At 39.1% G+C, this 16,540-nt stretch overlaps 1 protein-coding gene across 17 annotated transcripts in view; it reads right to left on the bottom strand.

The window, feature by feature from the left end:
• DMD (dystrophin) overlaps nt 1-16,540 on the bottom strand; it is a 1,046,893-nt gene that overhangs the window by 16,411 nt on the left and 1,013,942 nt on the right. For 16 of the 17 annotated variants that reach the window (XM_064706931.1, XM_064706854.1, XM_064706922.1 and 13 more), the window contains 5 exons: nt 15,780-15,845; nt 12,575-12,733; nt 4,949-5,192; nt 4,056-4,179; nt 24-116 (listed from right to left, as the gene is read on the bottom strand). In XM_064706931.1, coding sequence (XP_064563001.1) covers nt 24-116; nt 4,056-4,179; nt 4,949-5,192; nt 12,575-12,733; nt 15,780-15,845 — 686 coding nt within the window. The remainder of the gene's footprint in view (nt 1-23; nt 117-4,055; nt 4,180-4,948; nt 5,193-12,574; nt 12,734-15,779; nt 15,846-16,540) is intronic. The other variant, XM_064706864.1, reaches the window with a different exon arrangement.

The raw sequence follows: 16,540 nt of genomic DNA, 5'->3' as shown, positions 1-16,540 counted from the left end.
CTGCCACAGGCAGCAGCGCTCACCTCTGGAGCTGGGGAAGGAGTTGTTGAGCTGCTCCATCACTTCCTCCAAACCTGTGCTTGTGTCCTGGGGAGGGCAGAGCAGCTCATCCTCACCTGCAAAGCAAACCCACACCACTGCATGAGAGCCTCTGCTTACAGCTTGTATTGCCCAAGTCCTCCTCAAAGCCAAGGCTGTTCACTCAGGCACATGCTCTGCTTAGTGTACAATAAAAATTTCAAAGGTGAATTTTGTTGACTGTTACTGTTCTCTTTCTTTATAACAATCTAAGGGAAACTAAATGAGGAGCTTGAGACAATTAACATTATTTTAATTCATAAAAAGGGATTTGAGAAATTGACTCTGGTAAAAGAAGTAGGGTAAAATGTCTGCTAGGAACATCTAGTTCCATAAATGACACTCGTCCTTTCGGCTTCTCTTATTCTATTAATGGAAAAAGAAATTGCTGTTGTGAGTGTTGCTGTTGAGCAGCTTTCTAATAGTGCTGGGTTCATGTTGGCACTGCTTTGCCTAGCTGTGCAAATCAGTAGAAACCCAGATTCTCATCTGCATCAGTATTAATATTTCTGACAGTTTAATTGCATCAGATTGGCGCTCCAAGAACACTCAATTGTACTGTAAAAGGGTTTAGCAGCAGTTTAATAAAGCGAAATACATTTCTCCCACTGAATAATTTCTATAACCTGATTATAGGGCAGCAGTCTAATGGGAAATTCAATACATTTTATTTTTACTGGTTTTTTTTTTTCTCATGGTTTCATATAACTGAAATCCATATGTTGTTTTTAATGCAGATCCTAGCCTCCAATATAAATAAAGCATCTTGAAAAAGAAAAACCTAAAGTATATACTTTTAGTGAGACTCTCCTTTTTTACTAGATGTCTTTTATCTCTATTAAAACACAAAAGCAATTTTGCTGCTGTAATAACTGAGTTCCATACTTCTTTTGAAAATGACTTAACGACCCTTTATTCTAACATGTCATGCTCTATTTGAGTAGGAAACTGCCTGATTTTCTGTTAACATTTACATTCTTTAAATGTTGAGGTGCTTCATGCTAGTGAAAAACCTAGAAAAAGGGATGAAAGGAGCATTTCAGGGCTGCCTATATTTAAGCTGGGAGTTTAACAAGATATATTTCTGACCAAGAGTGATTCCACCCACTCCAGCACAAGAAGTGGGATGGAGTGTCTGCAAGAAGCACTTAATTCATATAAATGATGGTCTTTGTATCAGCTTCTTTTATTCCATTAATGGTCTAAAAATAGTTGCTGAGGCTGCTTGCAGTTTGTTCAGCTTTTGAGTGGTGCTGGGCTCACACAAATCAACTCACACCATGAGTTACTTTCACATCAGGCATTGCACTGACAGAGGTGTCTTAGCAAAAGCAATGTCCGTGCAGCCTTTGCTGAATGTCAAGGTGAAAACTCAGGGTGAGATCTCACTGCTTCTACCCAGGCTGAGGATTTTATCAGCCTGAAGAAAGCCTCCTGGCCCTAATGATCTCAATAAAAGGGCAGTGGTTCTGCTGTCCTGGCCAAGAACTGAAAACAGGTACCAATTTCCAAATGTCCTCATAAGTATGCTGATATAAGCTGCACTACTGATCCTCAAAAATGTTGTATTTTTTATTTAAAATGCATTATTTTGAATTTTTTCCTTATTTGGATGATATTTTCTGAGCATTTTCTTGTAAAGGACAAAGAAAGACATGAGCCAAGCAACTTGACAGAAGATACCTTCAGAGCTCAGTCTCCTCTCTTTACTCAGAAGAGCCTTCCCCAACTGTGTTTCTACAAAAGGTTTAGAGAGCTAAGTAAGTCTCAAATATTCTGGTGGTACCTGAACAAATTAAAGTTCAGAACAGCCTCTTGCCTCATACACTTCAGAGAACCTCCTCTGCTGCTACCCTGCTGGGGAGAAAGGCCAAGGATAAGGACTTTGCCACTGGGACTCCATGAGGAGAAAAGCAGAACATTCCTGCTTGCCCAGGTTAACAAGGAATAAGTTCTATTTGTGAATGAGGGTTTGAGTGGGTTTTGCTTTTACCAAAACACTGCTGGTGAAACACCTTTCACAGCAAACTCTCCTCAGCAAAGCAGAAACACAAAAGTGCAGTGGGTTTTCAAATGCAAAAACAGCTAACGTGTAATTTTAAAGAGAAAACACACAAAAGCTCCCACTACCTTGCCTCATTGCCTGAGACACCTAGAGATCCTCAGTATTTTCTCAGAAATTATGGATCCCTCACTCCTGGGCACATGGCTGTGCATGGCAGCATTATTTACACCACCACTCTGGTTCCCTTCACAATTCAAGAGTATTTTAAGCTGGGCTTCAGAAAACTCTGAGCCTAGCAAGCAAAGCTTTCTGGTGTGAAAGGACACTTCACAAACTGAATTAGCTGTGGCTTGTTAGCCAGGTTAGTAATTCTTTTTATAAGCTCCACTCCCTGCTGCCAACAGTGTGGCTCTGCTGAGTCTCAGTATGATCCCTCTGATAACATCTCACTGTCCTCCCACATATTGGCTCCATCAAACCAATGAAATAAAATCAAGTTATGTCTAAATATTTGCTTTAAAAAGTTTTAGCAGCTTATATGACTCTACTGTGTCAATCATTTAATTCCAGTCTCACAAGGTAAATGGGAATAATTTTATATAGAGTCAAATGAAAAGAAGTATATTTTTGCATTTTGTCCCACTAAAGGATGAAATATAAAACTACAAGACTTCTAATAAGATGGCTGGGAAATACTGTCTTCCTATATTTTCTTCTAATTGTATTTTAATTCACATATTTTATGTGATGAAATTCATGACATTTTTCCAGAAAGCTGGTGCAAATTACACCACTACTAATACATTTTATCTACTCTGTATGGCATACATAAAAAATATTTCCCTACTGGTAATATGACTAATGAAAGGTCCATTTTTACTTTTTCCATAAATTCCTGTCACCTGTGATTGTATTCTCACCCCCAAGATTTCAACTTCAGTATTCTTAAAGGTACTATTTATTACACAGTTTTAATTGCAGATTGTACAGAACCCATCCACTTTGATACTGTCATAGGCTGAAATTACTGCTCACACTTGGAATGGAAGAAAAAGCCTCCCCAAAAGTTACATTTCCCACCACAACAGCACTTTAGACACAGCAGAATGTGCCCTCCCATTAAATTTCTTACTGCCATTGACACTTTCACTAATAGCAGTGAAAAGCTCTCACTAATATACATAAAATAAATTTCTCTGTATGAAGCTGAATATTATCATCAGACTCGAAATATCATCTTGTTGAAGTAATATAAGTGCATTTGCTTAAAGATGCTGAAAAGATTGATTGCTTTTTTACTAGCAGAAAATCCTTGCCTCTTGGTAATAAATACTTACTAATTTTGTAACAGACAGGAAATTAGGAAAGTGCCACATGGCAGTTACTAAAAGCACCAAAATAATAATTCCAACCTCCAGCTACAGAATATCATTATTTAACCTCACTCCACAACTCTTAAGATGTTCATTATCACATCTGATGTGATACTTAGAAAAGCCACAAGATGAGCACTGCCTGTGAGTGACAGCTCCATGCTACTGACTGAGCCACAACATATTAAAAAGAAGATCACATCATTTAACATGGGAATGACTAATCATACATTTAGTCTCTTAGCCATAATTAATATTATGTACATTTAAATCAGTCATGTCAGGCTTTATAACTGAAAGTCAGTATGAATAGAATAGTCAGCTTTTCAGCAGCATTTGCTTTCAGAAGTCAAGCCCTGGCTGAGCTTTGTGTTTAATATCAAAATATCCAAGCTACTGGGTGCATCATGATCAAAAGCAAAGCCTGAATCATAAGGAAGATGCAAAATGTAAACAGCCAGATGACATTGAAGATCATCGCAAATATCTACTTCATTTCATTTGAACTAACTGGATAAGTGTTTTCTGTCTTTAAGGATTTAGTTCTGGAAAATGGGACACAATTATTTTTTGTGACAACCTCAGCTTTGGTATCTTACCCATGGTTTCTGAAGTCTGGCTGCCAACTACACGGAGAAGCATTGGCTGACTGCTGCCTGACCTCTGCAAAGAGGTAGAAGGAGATGACAGTGTTGTACCATTCACCTTGGCATCTGCCTGTGGCTGAAATTGAAGAAAAAAAAAGTAAAACATTGCCATAACAGCTCACTACTTTATATCTCTGTAATTTTTACTTATTCCATGAATACACACAATTATAGTATTCCAGGCAACCCTGAGGGGAGAGAGAATGATGCATCCGACTCCTTCTTATCAGAAGGCTAATTAATTATTTTATTATACTATATTATTCTATATTATATTCCACTATATTACAATATATCTAAACTGAATCTGCCAAGCACAACTGCACAGAATCTTGTGACTGTCCTGTGACAGTCTGATACACACACACACTTGGCCCTGACAGGCCAAGGAAACAAAACACCCTCACTTTGGGTAAACAATCTCCATATTGCATTCTACTTTTGCAAAAACACAGGCCCAGCAAATAAGATAAGAATTGTGTTTTCTCTCCTCTGAGGTTCAGACAATGTGAAACCCAGAAATATTCTTGGGAAGAATTGTGCCTTGCTTTTCTCTGTGAAGAGAAATGTGGCTACACACAATTTTCAGCCTGTTTTTAAGTAAATTCATCCATGCAGTCAATACATTTTAATTCTGAATAAAACAAGGAAGAGGACCAAATAAGAGCACCAAAACCCAATTCCATATGCTCACTTGCAGCTTGTAAAACAATTTTGTATTTTTGTACTTTTCTCTGACTTGCCTCTACAGCTATGATTTCTTGGTATGTTCTCGTTATTGACAACGCTGATTGATTCCGTTTGGAGAATCTTCAGAGACGCAGAAGAAGCGCCTGAGGACTCACCTGCTCCAGCAGCTGCCTCAGCCTGTGCAGCTGCGATTCCAGCTGTTTGTTGTGATCCTCCAGGATCTGCATCCTGGCCTCCAGGCGGCCCTTGTGCTGCCGGAGCAGCTTGGCCTCCGCGATGAGCTCGGCGTCGCGCGGGCTCTGCGGAGACACCGGCAGCATCTCCGGGGGGGACGGCAGCGGGGACAGGCCCTTGTGCTCGTGCTGCTGCTTCAGCCGCTCGTACTCGGCCTGCAGGTTCCTGGGGGAGGGACAAGGGGGAAAAGCTTTATGGGCCTGCACCAGGCAGTGACAAGGCGCTCAGTCTCGTGTGGTGTGATGTGTCTCATTTTTCACTGCACCAGCTGCCTTTCCCTCTCCTGAATCTACACACCTATGGGCTCACTCCTTGTGGACTGGCACAGATTAGATTATTATTATTAGATGGGTATTAGATGGATCTGTGGTTCAAGTTGCTGTCGGGATCTCTAGCTTGTCAGAGTGACCCCAAGGAAAGTTCGAAAGTCTCTCTTCCCAGCCCGGCGCTTGAAGGAGTCAGGGCTCTTCATTTCTCGGTCTCAAGGTTGTTTATTGTTCCTTAGCTATAAAATTCTTTCTCCTGCCCTGCCGAGATCCATCCAGCAGGACAGTTCCAGGCACTCTGCCTGCCCCCAGGGCGGTGTTATGTCTTTAAACTAAAAACTACGTGTACAATGTTTACAATCACTTTCCAATACCTATCACCTATGTTAGACAGTGAGCTTCTACTCTAAACCAATCTGTAAGTGCCAACATCAGAGCAGAAGATGGAGGCCAAGAAGAAGAAGGAGAAAGGCTGGACACGCCCAGATCCCTCCATCTTGCCTCCTGAACCACCATACCAAAAATCCCAAAATCTAATTTTTCACCCCGTGATAACTTCCCTATTATTCTGCCTAAACTGTTGTGGCTTGCTGATCTTCATCTAAGATTGGTAACTTCCTCCATGGGTCATAATCAAACCCACAGGTGTTTTTGGCTCCATGCCAGGGTCTCTGAGCCCCCTGGCAGGGGTCTTGGCCCTCCTGGACAACCAAAGGGATGTTCTGCGTTCCCACAGTTGCCTGAAGGCTCCTGGCATCCCCAGAACTCACAGCTGATTCCCTCCCAGGGCACCTCATGCAGGAGGCTCCAGACACCCTCCCAAAGCCAGGACTGGTCTGCCCTGGGCTCAGCCCTCCCTCAGCTTCCTGCCCTTCATCCTTTCCATGTTCCCTTCCACACATGGCTGCACCTGAGGGGTCATTGGTGCTAAAGGAGGACTCAGAGTTATCGCAGCACCTCACAAACACTAAACCAAAGCGGGGTGCCACCTGGCTGGCTGATCTGTTTTACAGATGGCAAACATCAGAGAAGCAGCCACACAAAAGGCAGAGCAAAACACAGAACTTGGCTGTCAGTCAGGTCACATCTCTCTCCTCTCTTCAGATCTGCAAATGCATTTCCAGCCTAGGGCTAAGATTATCAACTGAAGATGAGAATTAGTGACCTGGTCTGTTAAACTGAACTGCACTGGCTTTTGGGGCTATAATTTTCATCTTCTTTGTCCTGCCTAGAGTGCTAGTGTCTACTATAACTTTATGGCACTGCTAAGCTTGTTCTTTTATTCCATAAAACTCCAATTTTCCTTCAGTAAAACATTCCATAGTTTAATATGATCTATAGTATTCCACAATAAAAAAAAATCTACCAAGCAGGGAAAGCGCAGAAGGTAAGAAACTGAAACCTTGTTAAAGGTAACAATGCAAATCCACAAAAATAGTAACTTGTAGCAGAAACTTCATAGGCAAGGGAAGCCTAACAAACTGCACTGGGATTTTGTTGCTATGATGTTCTTTTACAGGTTCCCAGAGGGGGAAAACCAGCTCAATGCCCTGGTAACTGCTTACTCATCACAAGCACTGACCCAGATTTTACTTTCTCAAACTTGCTCTTATTTGAGGTTGTGAGAACAGACACCTTTTCCCAGTTCTGCCTGCAAACCACAACACACTCTGACAGTTTGGTCTGGAAGTGTAACAGCACCTTGGAAACCTCCCAAAAAAGCCCTTCTAAAAGAACATTATTGTGACCAGAAGGAGAACTAAAGCAGAATTCACCATTTCACACGGGTGAGAAAGCAATGCCAAGGACAATGACAAGCCACTGACTGTTCCCCAAAGGTCCCTGAGCTCCTCAGCAGCTGCATGATGGACATGTCCTCACCTGGGACTGTGGCACCACCCACAACACAGTCTCTAAGAGATGTCTGACCTACATGATCTGCAGAATTTTTAAATTATTAAAAAGCAAGAGCTAATAATTTTTAACTTCAGGCTGTTCCAAAATTCAAGATTTCTTTCCTTAAAACCCACACAAAGAGGGATAATTACAGAGAGTTTTTTTTCCAATGATTTTTTTTTAAAACAAAAATTTTATTTTTGTTTTAATGAAATACTGAGTTTCAAGTTCATGAAAATGATCTGGAAAAAAAGGGCTATCTGTACTGGGAATAGATATTGTCATGTAAGTTACGTCTTCTGCCTGACTTAATATCTTCTGATACTTCTAGCTGAACAAACTGGTGAATAATTAATAAAGATACCAAAGGGAATAGGAATGAAGATGACAACATGCTCATTACACATGGTGCTATTGCTGACTGAAGTTTCTACAGGAATGATCAATAAGCCTGCTTTTCACCATGTCCATAGATAGGGGCTATCACTGTCCCATGAGGAATTTCCCACATGCACAATGCAGGCAATACTCTGTGAACAGCAGACTCAAAAGTTTGAAGTGCTGTGAAGCAAAAGATAAAACATCACCCTAAGGGAAGCTAAGTAAATACACTTGATCATACCTACAACATAATCAGATACCTTGCTACAAAGAAATCTGCAATTATCACCTGTATCAATACAGAGAAGTCCTTCCAGTAATGATGGTATTGAAATAGCAGTAAGGACCAGGGAGTAATTCAGATAAAAATCCTTTCATATCTGATAAAAAATAATTAAAAATCTTTCTGAAAGCCTACAGGAAAAAAAAATAATGTGAAAGACACTGCATATTTTCCAACCAGAGGTGTGTCTGGATTTGGAATTTTGTAATTAAATACTATAGTACTGTTGGCACAAAGGAATGTGATTTTAAAGGATGCATGTGGGTGTGCCCAGTGCACCTGTATTAATGAGGTTTCCAGCTGCACCTTTCAGTCCACAGTACACAGTCCTCCACTCAGAGAACTGAGATTCATCATAGCATGAGAGCCATAGGAGTGATGTGCAGTGCACACAACCAATAATATCATAACTGGGATCTAAACATACAGCAATGAAGAGGTGTATTGACATAATGGAAAAAACCTGAAAATTAAAAAAGAAAGAAAGAATTTGAAAGATGCTGTAAGAATATCCTGAGAGAATAAATGGCCCTTATTCCTCCCTCTTGAACAGTTTCTAGCTGTGTGATGAAAAGGACTGCTGCTGTGAGCCAGGCATGCAAGGCACTGCCCACAGCCCTCAGGGTCCTGAGGAGAGGCACTCTGTGACACTTTCACCATAAAATGGGACATAAGAGAAAGGGGAGATACAAAAATGCTCCTCTCTAAATGCATACAACTGAGCAGGCATGGGCAGTACATGGAATCCTCACCTCCCTCCACCACAGCTCAGGCTGGGTGGCTTTCACATCTGGCTGTCACAAACAAATAAACAAACAAACAATGCTGCTGCATGTACTCATCACTGGGAAAAGGAACCCTTCTTCAGCAAGAGAATATTAAAATAAACCCACATATATTCCATTTACAATGCTTGCAACACGTTGAGGCATTTGTGAAGAAAAGCAACATAGGAAGCAGGCAGTGCAACCTTGATTTATGCAACTGTACAGAGCTGAGTAGCAGAGTGCATGAATTATGATTCACATATATCACTGGCAGCATTAATTGCCTGGTGACAAAAATCCTAGTGGACTCTGTTTGCTGAGTAGTCCTCTCAAAGGCAATTGAGAATTTGTGAATTCATGTTATTTCTCATCTCTCTTTCTTCAGTGGTCTGAAGAAACAGACAAAGATGGTAACTGAACCACCCTCACTAGAGTGACAGTGTTTACTCAGGATGCTTCACACTCAGAAGATCTAATTCCCCTTCTTCAATGCCAAAACAAACACCAAGAGGAGCCACAGCATGTTTAGAAATGCATCACTTTCTTGCTGTTGGCAACTGTACAGTAGGAACTTATGTGAGGAGGCCATTCATCAGTCTTCAGGTTTGGAGGAACACTGAAACAGGGCAGCTTTGAGATTCAGGGTGTCACTGCTTTCTCTGTGGCACATAGTCCACTGCACTCCCACTGCAAGTCAGGAAAAGCAAAGGAATGGCAAATAGCTCTGGCTGGAGATCTCATTTACTTAGTTTACTTAGAGATCTCATTTACTCAGAGCTGGGAGGAAGAGGAGAACATGAGAGAAGTCTCTCTCTTACATACAAGACCTCAGCTCAACGAAAATTTTAGGAAACATCCAATTTCTTGACTCATGAAAATAGCAGGAAGGTATTTTAATTCTTTGCAAAAAGTTTTGACTCTGTCACTGCAGAACAATGTGCTTTCTATTTAATGTCACTGCAGTACATCTTAGTCAGTATTACCTATCCTACTGTATAACCTATGTAAGGTATTGCTTTAGATGGACAACAAAAACTTGTCTTCTCTCTCTGAAATACATTCACTCATGAGGAAACAGTATTAGAGAGGGTTTTATAATTGGATTTTTCTTTTATATTGCAATACAGTAATAATGCCTTCAATAGCAAGATTGCTTTTTGTCTATTGAATTCAGAAATGGTCTTATCACATTATTCTATGTGATGCAAAACTCAGCACAAGCCTGAAGATCTAGAACTCAAATAAAACATTTTCAACCATTGAAAATATTCTCTAAAATGCTCACATTTTAACAAATATAAATTATTTAGCAGTCAAATCTTAGCCATACATTATTTAAGGAAGTCATACTTACAAGCTACAGAAGCACCAAGGTCTTAAAATGCTAGCAGATAAATAATGAATATCTAACAAGAGGTCCTTGGAACTGACAAAACCCGAGCCAGAACCACATCACAGCTAGGTTAGTTTGTAAGTTAGAAAGTGCATTTCAGAAGAATTCAAAATAGGCAACAGAGCTTTTAAAACGCCCAAAAGCAAAACCTCAGAATTACAATTTCAATGAGTCTTTTTCATTTAAGCAACAAGTCAAGATGGAAATACTTGGGAGGCCAGAAACTGTAGCTGAAACCCAAATGGAGGTCAGAATTCAATCAATGGCTCAAAAGAGTCAAAACAGAAAGAAAAGGGCTTTTTAAAAAAGAGGAAACTGTAGAGAGCAGAAGAAAAAGAGAAATGAGGTGCCAGTATCACAGCACTGCTTCCTCTGGGTACTTGATACTTGAAGCATCACTTGTGGCTGCTTTCCTGGGAGCTGCTGAGAAGTGACTGCATGCCCTGACTCTCACAGTAAAAGTGTACAAGACACAGCAGAGAGAGCTAAACCTGGGTTAGCAGAAGTTATCACAAGTGTATCCAACAGGAGTTTTGAAAACACAGGCAGGAAAGGGCAACTCTGCACCACATCCAGCTCAGCAGTGGCAGGAGATGCATCCAGGAACAAAGGAATGTCTTCATCCTGAGGCAGTAACTAAAGTTTACATGGAGGGTGTTTCAGGATATGCATGGGAAGGAAGATGTGCTCACCCACTGGAACCAGGTTCACACAAGGAATTAGGTGTCAGGTTGCTGATTACCTTTGGCAACAGCCAAGAAAAGTTTGCACAAACCCGATGGAGGAGAACGACTGGGAAATAGGAATCCAAAGGGACAAGACTGATTTTAAAAGTAGGTAAGTTACATGAATGCCTCCTGACTGATCCTGTCTGAAGAGGTTTTTTTTCTAAACAGGAATCTGTGTTTCATCCATAAACTCATGGTTATCTAGCTGTGACAAGCAACCAGGACAACAAGAACTTGTTCACTTCTCAGCAGCTACCTTACATTTTACATACAAGCTATTTATAGCAGTTTGCAGAGACAGAAGTCAAGATTTTGTCATAATCAATGAAAATCACAGCAGTGTGATCTCTACACTGTGAGACAGAGCCAGAGCTCTCTGTGCCTGCTGTGTTGAGCACTCACAGAAGGCAAGGCTGCCTGTGGTGGCATCCCATCCATAACTGTGCCTCCAGTAGCACAAATAAGAAAACACAACCTTACAGACTATAGCTATAGTTTAATCCAGGACGGGCAAACTTCAAACCAGGTATTTTTAAGGTGTAATTCCTGGCAGAGATATTTTACCACCCCTCATCAGTAATTGCTAAATTAAATAAAGCCCATGCAGAAATTTAAGGCATGAACTCCTGAAGAGCTTTTTAGTTTATTAAGCTATGTTGCTCCATGTTATACTAGTTTCCATATATTACCTTTCTAATCAAAAACTAGTCTGCTTTAAAAGCCACCCTCCTTTCTGCTAGGCAGCTTATTTTGTATACAGAGAGAAAAGCATTATGATTTTTTTCCTTCTTCCATGATTCACTACACAATGCTGTTTAAAAAATAACACCCATCTCCTGGAAACCAAGCTATCTTATCATCTGTATTGTACTAGCTACTAGATATTTCTTAGCTACAGTCCTGAACATGCAAAGTATGATGTCTTATTTCAAAATACTGATTTTTCTTCACTTCAGAAAGCACTTGGGTTTTATGTGGTATGTAGCAGGAAGTCTGTGGTTTGCTTCAAACAAAATCTCCCTGCTGTTCAGTGAGCAAGAGCTTTGTTTACTACAGCTTTCTGTGTGAAACATAGCCCTCATTCTTGATGCCTACAATCTTCTCCCTTCTCCCAGACCCTCCTGATAAAAAGTCTCTGATGGAGCCACAGTAATTGATTAGCACCATCCAAAGAAGACATACATGGAGAGAAGATCTATGACACTGCCAGCTCCTGCATTATTTCCTTGACAACTCTAAGGTAAATGATTAGTGCATTAAACCCTCAATGTAAGCAGAAGTACCTAGCTCTTACAGAAGCAAGAAAAAAGAGCATGAAAATGCCAACAGACTGTACTAAAAAAGCTGAAGATAGTAGAAGACAAACAAACCCATGGGGGTTTTTTTGGTAGAACTAAATGATTTATATCTTACAGTCTCATTTTGGCAATCCACAGTTGTAACTACCAATCTTTCAGGGTCAGGATCTCCTGGTTTTTGTGCTGATGGCCCAAGATTCCAGAGCACTGTATGAAGAGAACTGCAGTGCTGGGAAATAGGAATCTAAAAGGATGCTTCAAGTATCCACTTGGAGGTTTTTTTTAAGGTGATTAATGAAGATAACTTCAATTAAATTTGAAGTTGGAAGTGTTGAATGATACTTTGAATTGAAAGATTGAAGAAATGGCAACAAGCAACACCAAACAAAGAGAAAGAGGACCCAACTTTTACCCACTATGAAATTATTTATTTGTCAGAAAAAAATGCAGTTTTTTAACTCATTTTATCCCTAAAAATATATAATTGTTTTGCAGAGTTTTTACTTCAAATTCAGCAGCTGGTGGTATGACCCACCTGTTTTCCTCCTCCAGGTCTGCGAGGATTCTCTCCAGCTCCCCTCTCTCCTCACTCTCCAGAGAAATCAGGATCTGGGCAGGGCTGCGGGGCTGGCTCAGGGGGGACTCCTGGTTCAGGCTTTGGCAGTAGTGCTGGATTAACAAGTGTTCATCATCACTGCAAAACAGAGCAGGGTAAAACAGGCTGTTCCCTTCCTGCTTTTCAACTTCACAGTGAATATGAGGAGATGATTCACTCCCAGGCTCTCATTTCTTACAAAGAGATTTGCTGAACTCTTTGTAACCAACAGCAGAGCGATGCACCTTAAAGCAAAATCTGCTGACCTGTTTCACTGAGTCTCTGGTAATTTTCCTGCTCTGCAGAGACCACCTCCCTCCTCCTCTGCTTCTTAGATACCTAAAGCCAAGTTTTGCAACAGCTGGCAACCTCAGCTCTCCTCTTTTGACAAACTTCAATTAGGAATTTGCTTGCAAAAAAATAAAAAAAGCAATCTATTGCTGCCTGATCTGCATTGTAGAAGGGTCATTCAAGCAAGGGCAATGCATTTATTTCTGTACCTACAAGCTTCCTTATGTAGTAAGTGTATTCTTTATTTATCTTTTTTTAACTATAAAATTCTAAATTAGGTAAACAAAGAAAAAACCCTGAACTAATATAATAAAAGTATGTTATTTTCCACTCAGATGTTTGGCTTTTTTTCCTTAATTTAAAAGTGATGTACACTTTGAGAATAGAAATATATTCTGTTTAATACATAGGATCTCTTTCTCTGTTTCTATTGCCCCTGAAGCTGGGCATCTGAAAACAGAAATATCTCTGGAAGAGAAAAGGAAATACAATTCTGAAGACCTCAGTCACTTCCCAGAACTACAAGGATTGTTTTAGGTGTGGTTTAGGTGCTAAGGAGATGCATCCAAGCCCTAAGCAATGCAACTTACACCAGCAGAGAAACCATGAAAGGTTTCCTTTGACACCATAGGACAGGGTCAATAAAAATGACACTGCTGTTAGAGATTTTACAGAACAAAATAATTCAGTCTAGTCAGTACAGGGCTTTTTCCTGTTATGTTTCTGAACCAGAATTTAACAGGCATTTTGAACAGCTGTTATTGTTCAAAAATTATAATTTTCCTTGTTTTCATTTGTTCCTGAAAATGTTAATGATGCAATTTTATGTCTGCAGGAGTGCCAAAGCAATGTAGAGCACATTAACATCAGTTCATAAAAGAGAAGTATTAATTTTTCACAAAAGGAGAGGCTTGCCAGTTCCTACATTTATACTTTTCATGAAGCACTTCAACTGTGATTTCCTTCAAACCACTGCTTTGCATTTATAAATATTCTCACAGATCTTAAGTGAATTAACTGTGAACAAATGACATAACTATTGTGGTAAAATGGCACTTTACAAGCATACTCTATTTGTGTGATTTTCAGCCTGCACAGATATTTTATACATCATTGCAATGACACTACATAATGAAACAATTTGTGATATATAAATATATGTGTTGTATTTTCATTTCCTGCCTTCCTTGTTTCCATCTATCACTCTACCTGTACTGATTAGCCAAATAATCCAAACCCTGCAAGAATAACAAATAATACTTAGGCATAATCTGACAAGCAAAACCGAAGTAATTACAGTAGTGAATTCATGGTAAGCTTTGATTTTGCTGCAATTTGTATCTATCTGGATAATATTTCTTCCAAAATTCAAAACGCACAGTTTTATTCTCATTTTAATAGTTGAAACTGAGGAACAAACTGGATAGTTACCTTATTAATTGAATCATGCTAGTACAACTTCCAACTGATCAAAAAAATTATCTGAACAGTAAGATCAGAGTGTAATACAAGAGATACAGTGTATGCATGATTCCCGTGACAAGGACACTGAAATATTTCAGTGGGACAACACAAAATTCCATCTATTAGAGCATTACTACTATCCAAAGTAATACAAAATTAACATACGACTTGGAAACAAAGTTTTCATTAACTGCACAAAACTTATTGACATTGCATCAATATTAGTTTTGAGGGCTCATTTTAAGTTTCCCCTTTTACCAATATCTTAAAACAATGTACTTGGTTCTACAGGAGATTTTCTTTCAAAACTGGTAGACAAAAATCCTACCAAATCAAAAGATAAACTATTTTGAAACAAAGAAACTGCTTTATTTCTATCTTTATTTCTATCAACTTCATGAAATGCTATTCATTTGGAATCTCAATTTAAGTGAATGAAAATTGGCCAGAATTCTGTGTGTAAAGGACTGCTACAAATTGAATTGTCTGAATTTTCAAAAAAATCCACCCCTTAAACTGTGATAAGGACATCATGTAGAATAGATAAAAATGTTTTTAGAGAAGTTGGGGTTTTCATATTTGATTGGTTTAGAATCCATGCTATGGCTTCTCCTACACAGTTAATGAACCCAGATGAAATTTTCACATACATCCATGATGTAGCTGCTTCTGTGGTGTCCCCAGAAGCATTACTCACTGTTAGTTCTATGTCCTCTTATTCAGAGAATAAATGAGACCAAGAATATTATCAGAGGAGAACCACAAAGGGTTTCAGTGAGATTGCAGATATAACTACTTCTTAAAAATCAAAACTCTTATTTATAACTCTACATTTAAAGTAATACAATGAATGCTGCTCAGTGATCTGTCCAACTTACAGTTTACTACTGCTAGTATTTCACAATGATGATCACTCCCTGCTGGCTTACTTTCAATATATTTCACGTATTTGTACACCAAAGATTTCTGTTTAGCCTCACTTATGTTTTGTATGACACTTTTCCCACACTAACACTTTCTAGCTTACAGCAATTTAACCATGCTTAAGCTTGAACTAAGATAGAAAAGGTTTTTGTATTTTTGTCCTTAGAACTCATCAGACAATGATGTATCTTGAATATGGAAATTATTTGCTGAACACATCAGTAATGTCTGAAAATAAACTAATAGCTTTAATTTTGAAGGTATCAATAATTTGTTGTATAAATTTGGTATTAAGCTATAAGCCATTAATCCAGACACTATGATACAAATTGAAAGGACATGAGCACCATTAAACTGAACCAGATGTGATACATGGCCATGCAAATTCAGCACTACAAAATTTCATTACAAGTTATTAACATTCCCAAGGAAATACATGTCAAAACCACAGAAACAGCCTACTTACATGCTCTCATTAGGTGAAATACTGTCATTTAGGTAAGAACCATTGGTGTTCTCCATTTCTGCTAGCCTGTGGAAAAATAAACAAGACTCATTAAAACCAATTATGTTTTTCAAAAGCTTTGTTTGTTCTAACATTCTGGAAAGAATTAAAGATTGTGATGTTTTTGATGAATTTGAAGCTCAAATTCATTTACACTCACTGTTGATTACCAACAGGTTTTGCAATAAGCTATCACAAAAGATTGTTTGCTACAATGGCATGGCTAAACTCACTTCTAAGTTTTCAGCCCTTTCTCTGAGGTTATATTCCAACTTCTCTTGAATAATTAATTCCAAAATCAAAGAAAAGCCTTAAGATGCCAGGGGATTACACAAATTGCTTTGTACCTGGCAATGTCATTGTCCAAACTGGAACAATCAGTCATTTCTCATTAGTTTTCACACTCAGCCCCTCCTAAACATCCTGCATAATTCAGAAACACCTCTCCTGATCAAGAGATACTAGAAGAGAGAAAGAGGCTGGTATTTTTCATTACCTCAGCCCTTGAAAATTTACTTGCTTGGTGGAAAAACATTTTCACCTTTGTGCAATTAATCCATTTTTTGATTCTTAGGAGCAGTATGAAAGCAGAGAATTGAATGAAAGCAGTGATATATCACTATTTCAATCCTCCAAATCAAGGAAAAATCCTGTTTGTGGCATTTCATGAGGTGAATTAACATTACAATGGCACCTGAGATTCATGAGAGTTTGGAGGTTTC

Source organism: Zonotrichia leucophrys, chromosome 1, assembly GCF_028769735.1.
Source record: "Zonotrichia leucophrys gambelii isolate GWCS_2022_RI chromosome 1, RI_Zleu_2.0, whole genome shotgun sequence".
NCBI classification, from domain to species: Eukaryota; Metazoa; Chordata; class Aves; order Passeriformes; family Passerellidae; genus Zonotrichia; species Zonotrichia leucophrys.
Note: the sequence above shows the minus strand (reverse complement) of the source record. Positions and strands in the feature narration are given on the sequence as shown.